Source organism: Coregonus lavaretus (genome assembly GCF_964263955.1).
Source record: "Coregonus lavaretus genome assembly, chromosome: 13".
NCBI classification, from domain to species: domain Eukaryota; kingdom Metazoa; phylum Chordata; class Actinopteri; order Salmoniformes; family Salmonidae; genus Coregonus; species Coregonus lavaretus.
The window spans coordinates 49,015,143-49,023,621 of NC_140000.1; the positions used below are offsets into that span (position 1 = coordinate 49,015,143).

Genomic DNA, 8,479 nt, shown 5'->3' on the forward strand with positions numbered 1-8,479 from the left:
AAGAGGAGAGAGTAGCGGGAGAGAGAGCGAAGGTTGCGATGGCGCATTACCATCTGAGTAGGGGCAGAGTGAGTAGTGTTGGAGGAGAGCGAGAGAGAAAAGGATACAAAGTAGTGGTCGGAGACATGGAGGATGGAGGGGAATTGCAGTGAGATTAGTAGAAGAACAGCATCTAGTAAAGATGACGTCAAGCGTATTGCCTGCCTTGTGAGTAGGGGGGGACGGTGAGAGGGTGAGGTCAAAAGAGGAGAGGAGTGGAAAGAAGGAGGCAGAGAGAAATGAGTCAAAGGTAGATGTAGGGAGGTTGAAGTCACCCAGAACTGTGAGGGGTGAGCCATCTTCAGGAAAGGAACTTATCAAGGCGTCAAGCTCATTGATGAACTCTCCAAGGGAACCTGGAGGGCGATAAATGACAAGGATGTTAAGCTTGAATGGGCTAGTGACTGTGACAGCATGGAATTCAAATGAGGAGATAGACAGATGGGTCAGGGGAAAAAGAGAGAATGTCCACTTGGGAGAGATGAGGATTCCTGTGCCACCACCCCGCTGACCAGATGCTCTCGGGGTATGCGAGAACACATGGTCAGACAAGGAGAGAGCAGTGACTACATTTCCTATGCATATTGCTATATTTCCTATTCAAACTCATTTCATGTATGTTTTCATGGAAAACAAGGACATTTCTAAGTGACCCCAAACTTTTGAACGGTAGTAAATGTTTTTTAAAATATAATTAGAAATGAAAAGCTGAAATGTCTTGAGTCAATAAGTATTCAACCCCTTTGTTATGGTAAGCCTAAATAAGTTCAGGAGTATAAATGTGCTTAACAAGTCACATAATAAGTTGCATGGACTCACTCTGTGTGCAATAATAGTGTTTAAAATGATTTTTGAATGACTACCTCATCTCTGTACCACACATACCACTGAGTGTACAAAATATTAGGAACACATTCCTAATATTGAGTTGCACCCCCTTTTGCACCCAGAACAGCCTCAATTCGTTGGGGCATGAACTCTACAAGGTGTCGAAAGCGTTCCACAGGGATGCTGGCCCATGTTGACTCCAATGCTACCCACTACCGTTGGCTGGTAATCCTTTGGGTGGTGGACCATTCTTTATACACACGGGAAACTGTTGAGCATAAAAAACCCAGCAGCGTTGCAGTTCTTGACACAATCAAACCGGTGCGCCTGGCACCTACTACCAAACCCTGTTCAAAGGGAATACAATATTTTGTCTTGCCAATTCACCCTCTAAATGGCACACATTCACAATCCATGTCTCAATTGTCTCAAGGCATAAAAATCCTTCTTTAACCTGTCTCCTCCATCTACACTGATTGAAGTGGATTTAACAGTTGACATCAATAAGGGATCATTCACCTGTATTCCCCTGGTCAGTCTATGTCATGTGTTCCTAATGTTTTGTCCACTCAGTGTATACTTGTAGTAAGTGGTTATATAATAATAAGGCTTTATGAGGGGGACATGTAGGTGTTATTGCTCCTCCAGTCAGTAAGAGGACTATCTCTGAATGCCAAACACAAGGAGAGCAACACACACACACACACACACACACACACACACACACACACACACACACACACACACACACACACACACACACACACACGCACAGTGTCCTGAGGGTAACTCTATCCCCATCCTGCTTTTCCTCTGCCTCAGTGTAATCAGTAATGATGTTAAGAGAGGGAGTGGCTCCACTCAGCCCAGTCTGGTGCATTAAGTCTGTTCCATCAGTCAAGACAATGCATGGCCAATAATGTTTTTTCAATACTACTTCTAGACCGACATTTGGGGACACAGACAGAAGCCAGACAGAACTATGATGTCACCTTATGGACAGTTTTGCACAAGGGCTTTTGTTTCACAGGTTAATGTCTCCATCAGACACACTTTTGGGGACACAGACTGAGAGAAGCCAGACAGAGCTGTGATAAAGTTACCTTTATGATAGTTGGGGACACAAGCTTTTGAAAACAACCACCAGAATGGACGTACTTAACTCCATGTAGACACTCCTCATTAATAACACGAGCAATGGTCATTTTCTATTGCAATAATTATTATTTCACACACACATACAGTATGTTTCACAAACAAACAGCTATGGTCACATTTATAGTCATATATAGTGCAGTACAGTGCAGTTACATCTCTGGGACAGCCAGACAGCTGGTTTAAAGTGCAGACAAAATGGGGAATGGATAGAAAGAGAGAGATAGAGAGATCACTTGGTCATGCTCTTCACCAGCTCCAGTTCTTCAATGGGCCTCCATTTCTGGTTGATAGTGAACAGCTGCAGTTGAGAGAAAACCACACTAACTTACACAACAACAACAATAACAACAACAAAGTAAAATTCTAATTCCAGTTTTCCTCCTTGCTTGACTAGAATGACAGTTTCAGTCAACTTCCTGAATTGACTAAATTGAAATGGAATTGACACCAAACCTGCTAGATTCATACTACATCCACAGTCAATCAATCCCACAGGGCATTGAATCATGTAACACTACGGCATCTGCCTCCTTTATCAATAGGTCCCCATGCAAAGAATCAACCGTGAATACAGAAGTTTACATAACAGTTGAAATGACTTTTAGATTACAGTAGAACTGGGAGACGTCCCGCCCATGATGTGTGCCCAGCCCTTCATGGTAAGTTATAGTCATACTTGGCAACATTGCTCTGTTGTGTGACTCAGCAGAATAGAGGAGAAACCACTGCATTGGCACACTACTATACCCATGACGTTACCCACAGAGTGGTCCCAATACCCATACCAATACCAATATCAACTTAGAGTGGTCCTCTATCAGAAATAACTAGGCATATGAAGAGTGTTTATAATGTTAAGTATACACAGCACACTAATTAAGCCCAACAAAGCAAGAAATGTCAATACCAACATCGATAGGTAAGAAATAGACAGACATAAAAGTGTTTATAATGTTATCAATCACCTTCTGTGGTTTAGATGGGTCCAGTCTCTCCCAGGGTTCAGGGTTTCTGCTTCTATTTAATCTGAAAGAAAGTTAGAGAAATTATTAAAACAGAACATATCCCTGCCTGCTATGCCAGGGTTTGTCTTTTATCAAATGAGATAATTAAAGAGGCAGGCCTGTCAGATACTGATAAGCAAATTCACTTAAGGAAATCAGCATGTGGTTACAGTTAAAGCTAGATCATACCAGGTTTTAGTACTTCAAGTTCCCATTACTAGAAACACAATGAAATAGCCAGACAAGGAAATATAATCCACATGCAAATAAGAAGAAATGCGGATTCCCCAGACCCAGATGAAATCTTACCCTGGACTAAAAATACTACATTGAGAATCTCCACAAAAATGCTTTAGTACAGAACAAGGTTTATTTGGGTCCAGGAAACCAGCCCTAAAAATGTACGGCAAATACATGATAAAATACATAAAATCTCACATGACATCATTCTTTGTAAATAGGAAGTAGAAGGAGGCAGAGGTGGCTCCTGCAGCAGCCAACGCCATGAAGCCGATCAGAGGAATCAGCTGGGAGAGAGAAACATGTAGCTGTCAGGATGAGGGCCTTCTACTGGATAGCATGATTGGTCTTAACTCCATTTGAGAATTGGGGTCCACATATTTTAATTCAGGAAGCAAGGGAAATGGAATTCCCATAAATACATCTGATAGTAAAGAAACACTGAAACTCTTTATTTGGAATTTCCTTTAATCTCCTGAGGGGAATAACCTAGCTAGGATAGGAGGAAAGAATAACCTTTATCAGAAACATAAGACAACACTGATCCAAAACAAGAAATAGAGAGAAACTCACCTCTTTCCTCTTCCTCAGCATCTGAATAAATCCAGACTTCATTTTGATTTTCAAATTCCCTTCAGGTATCTAAAAGAAAACATGTAAGATTGTTTTAAATGATTGAGTTGAATATCAATGTGGTAAAAATGATTATTCTGTATTATTCTATGTAGCTCCATCCCATAAGGCAACAGGTCTATAGATGCTGTCAGTTTCACCTGCTACTGCCAGAGTCCCAAGGTGCTTGTGAGCAGAGCATCCTGACCGTCTGTTTGAAGTAGAATACTATCCAACCAGAGGTGATACGAGTTGTAAAGCACGTAGACATATGCGCTATCGAAATCCTTCACAGCGTTTCAATTGAGATGGCAGTTGATCAACTTTCCTCTGTGAGCGTGAGCGCATCGCCCCCCTGTGGTTTAAAATTTAAGGTGAAAAATGGCAAGTGCATTTCTTGCTGCACTTTTTCTGAGCGTCCCGAAAGCAGAGAAATCTTTCAAGTAAATAATAATAATTGTTGGAACCATTTTGATAGAACAAATAATGTGTTTAAATTGTGTATGGAATGTAAAGAGACTATTATTTTGGGAAAATAAATATATGTTTAGAAAAACCTATTTTGTTTATTGTGACAGCTGGTGGTTACCTGTATTGCACCAACAAATTAATATGGTGCAGTCAGTCTTTGATAGACGCCAAGCAAATACATAGTTTTCAAATACACTGAACAAAAATATAAACGCAACATGTAACGAGTTGGTCCCATGTTTCATGAGCTGAAATAAAAAATCCCTGAAATGTTCTATACGCACAAAAAGCTTATTTCTCTCAAATGTTGTGCACAAATTTGTTTACATTCCTGTTAGTGAGCATTTCTCCTTTGCCAAGATAATCCATCCACCTGACAGGTGTGCCATATCAAGAAGCTGATTAAACAGCATGATTATTACACAGGTGCACCTTGTGCTGGGGACAATAAAAGGCCACTTTAAAATGTGCAGTTTTGTCACACAACACAATGCCACAGATGTCTAAAGTTTTGAGGGAGTATGCAATTGGCATGCTGACTGCAGGACTGTCCACCAGAGTTGGAGTGGGTGGGTCTGGCTGCCAAGTGGGTGGGCCTATGCCCTCCAAGGCCCACCCAAGGCTGCACCCATGCCCAGTCATGTGAAATCCATAGATTAGGGCCTAATTTATTCATTTCAATTGACTGATTTCCTTAAATGAACTGTAACTCAGTAAAATCTTTTAAATTGTTGCATGTTGCTTCATTTTTGTTCAGTATATGTGTATCGTGTTAATCTAATCCTACCATTTTGTTTGGAAATTGTATCATTGTATAATTTAATTAAAAAATTTACTGGATCATTTTTGTGCCATTTTTGTGGAATTGTGTTGTTCGAAATTGTAACACAAATTAATAAAAACTTAAAAGCTGAAATTTGCTTAACAAGTCACATAATAAGTTGCATGGACTCACTCTTTGTGCAATAATAGTGTTTAACATGATTTTTGAATGACTACCTCAACTCTGTACCCCACACATACAATTATCTGTAAGGTCCCTCAGTCGAGCAGTGAATTTCAAACACAGATTCAACCACAAAGACCAGGGAGGTGTTCCAATGCCTCGCAAAGAAGGGCACCTATTGGTAGATGGGTAAAAATAAAAAATAAACAGACACTGAATATCCCTTTGGGCATGGTGAAGCTAATTCAGGGGTTCTACTTTTATTTAAACTGAAAGAAAGTTAGAGAGAAATTATTAAAACAGAATATACAGTGGGGGAAAAAAGTATTTAGTCAGCCACCAATTGTGCAAGTTCTCCCACTTAAAAAGATGAGAGAGGCCTGTAATTTTCATCATAGGTACAAGTCAACTATGACAGACAAAATGAGAAAAAAAAATCCAGAAAATCACATTGTAAGATTTTTAATGAATTTATTTGCAAATCATGGTGGAAAATAAGTATTTGGTCAATAACAAAAGTTTCTCAATACTTTGTTATATACCCTTTGTTGGCAATGACACAGGTCAAACGTTTTCTCTAAGTCTTCACAAGGTTTTCACACACTGTTGCTGGTATTTTGGTCCATTCCTCCATGCAGATCTCCTCTAGAGCAGTGATGTTTTGGGGCTGTCGCTGGGCAACACGGACTTTCAACTCCCTCCAAAGATTTTCTATGGGATTGAGATCTGGAGACTGGCTAGGCCACTCCAGGACCTTGAAATGCTTCTTACGAAGCCACTCCTTCGTTGCCCGGGCGGTGTGTTTGGGATCATTGTCATGCTGAAAGACCCAGCCACGTTTCATCTTCAATGCCCTTGCTGATGGAAGGAGGTTTTCCCTCAAAATCTCACGATACATGGCCCCATTCATTCTTTCCTTTACACAGATCAGTCGTCCTGGTCCCTTTGCAGAAAAACAGCCCCAAAGCATGATGTTTCCACCCCCATGCTTCACAGTAGGTATGGTGTTCTTTGGATGCAACTCAGCATTCTTTGTCCTCCAAACACGACGAGTTGAGTTTTTACCAAAAAGTTATATTTTGGTTTCATCTGACCATATGACATTCTCCCAATCCTCTTCTGGATCATCCAAATGCACTCTAGCAAACTTCAGACGGGCCTGGACATGTACTGGCTTAAGCAGGGGGACATGTCTTGCAATGCAGGATTTTAGTCCCTGGCGGCGTAGTGTGTTACTGATGGTAGGCTTTGTTACTTTGGTCCCAGCTCTCTGCAGGTCATTCACTAGGTCCCCCCATGTGGTTCTGGGATTTTTGCTCACCGTTCTTGTGATCATTTTGACCCCACGGGGTGAGAACTTGCGTGGAGCCCCAGATCGAGGGAGATTATCAGTGGTCTTGTATGTCTTCCATTTCCTAATAATTGCTCCCACAGTTGATTTCTTCAAACCAAGCTGCTTACCTATTGCAGATTCAATCTTCCCACCCTGGTGCAGGTCTACAATTTTGTTTCTGGTGTCCTTTGACAGCTCTTTGGTCTTGGCCATAGTGGAGTTTGGAGTGTGACTGTTTGAGGTTGTGGACAGGTGTCTTTTATACTGATAACAAGTTTAAACAGGTGCCATTAATACAGGTAACGAGTGGAGGACAGAGGAGCCTCTTAAAGATGAAGTTACAGGTCTGTGAGAGCCAGAAATCTTGCTTGTTTGTTGGTGACCAAATACTTATTTTCCACCATAATTTGCAAATAAATTCATTAAAAATCCTAAAATGTGATTTTCTGTATTTTTTTCTCTCATTTTGTCTGTCATAGTTGACGTGTACCTATGATGAAAATTACAGGCCTCTCTCATCTTTTTAAGTGGGAGAACTTGCACAATTGGTGGCTGACTAAATACTTTTTTTCCCCACTGTATCCCTGCCTGCTATGCCAGGGTTTGTCTTTTATCAAATGAGAAAGTTCAAAACGGGCAGGCCTGTCAGAGACTGATAAGCAAATTCACTTTAGATAAAAGTATTTTAAAATGTCAGGTTAGTACTTCTAGTTCACATTACTAGAAACAAAACAAATAGCAAGACAAGCAAATATAATCCACAATAAATAGTAAATAGTAGAATATGACGGTTTCCAAAACCCAGATTAAACATTCTCCTGAACTAAGAATTGAGAATCTCCAATGGAAACTAGGCTTATTTGGGTCCAGGAAACCAACATGTACAGAAAATACATGATAAAATACATCAAATCTCACATGACATCATTCTTTGTAAATAGAAAGTAGAGGGAGGCAAAGGTAGCTCCTGCAGCAGACAATGCCATGAAGCCGATCATAGGAATCAGCTGGGAGAGAGAAACATGTAGCTGTCAGGATGAGGGCCTTATACTTCTTATAGTGGATAACAGGGTTGCTTTTAACTCCATTTGAGAATTGAGGTCCACATACAGTATTTCAATCCAGGAAGCAAGGGAAATGAAATTCCCATAAATAAATAAATAAATCTGATAGTAAAGAAAAGCTTAAATTCTTTATTTGGAATTTCCTTTAATCTCCTGAGGGGAATAACCTAGCTAGGAAAGGAGGAAATAATAACCTTTATCAGAAACCATAGACAACACTGATCCTCTTTCCTCTTCCTCAGCATCTGAAAAAATCCAGACTTAATTTTGCTTTTCAAATTCCATTCGGTATCAATTGTTATTCTGTATAGTAAATCCTTAATCTGTGTAGGTCCATCCTATAAGGCAACAGGTCTATAGATGCTGTCTGTCTCACCTGTTACTGCCAGAGTCCCAAGGTGCTTGTGAGCACAGCATCCTGACGGTCTGTCTGAAGTAGACAACTAGCCAACCAGAGGTGAGAGGAGTTGTAAAGCACGATATGAGTTGTAAAGCACGCAGACAGATGCCCTATCGAAATCCGCCACAGCGTTTCAATTGAGCTGGCACATGATCAACTCTGAGCACATCGCCCCCCTGTGGTTTTAAATGTTCAAGGAGAAAATGACATGTATTGTTTTGTACGCGTTTTCTGAGCATTCCGACAGCAGAGAAATCTTTTAAATACATTTTGTTCGAGCCACTTTGATAGAAAATAAAATGTGCTGAAATTGTTTATGGAATGTAAATAAAATATTATTTGGGAAAATAAATTAAAAACCCTTATATTTGTTTATTGTGATAC

General features: G+C 40.3%; 1 protein-coding gene across 3 annotated transcripts; it reads right to left on the bottom strand.

The window, feature by feature from the left end:
- Nucleotides 1-1,956: 1,956 nt before the first annotated feature.
- On the bottom strand, nucleotides 1,957-8,157 carry LOC311139177 (normal mucosa of esophagus-specific gene 1 protein-like). 3 transcript variants are annotated; one of them, XM_084174066.1, is made up of 6 exons: nucleotides 8,072-8,142; nucleotides 7,890-7,940; nucleotides 3,843-3,911; nucleotides 3,468-3,556; nucleotides 2,991-3,051; nucleotides 1,957-2,323 (listed from the first exon to the last, which is right to left on the bottom strand). In XM_084174066.1, exons 2-6 carry the CDS (start codon nucleotides 7,938-7,940, stop codon nucleotides 2,255-2,257), a joined length of 339 nt encoding a protein of 112 aa, XP_084030192.1. In that variant the 5' UTR covers nucleotides 8,072-8,142; the 3' UTR covers nucleotides 1,957-2,254. The 3 variants fall into 3 exon arrangements, with proteins under 3 accessions (XP_084030192.1, XP_084030194.1, XP_084030193.1); XM_084174068.1 differs by lacking the exon at nucleotides 7,890-7,940 and having other exon boundaries at nucleotides 8,072-8,157; XM_084174067.1 differs by lacking the exons at nucleotides 7,890-7,940; nucleotides 8,072-8,142 and adding an exon at nucleotides 4,043-4,140.
- Between the last annotated feature and the right edge of the window lie 322 nt (nucleotides 8,158-8,479).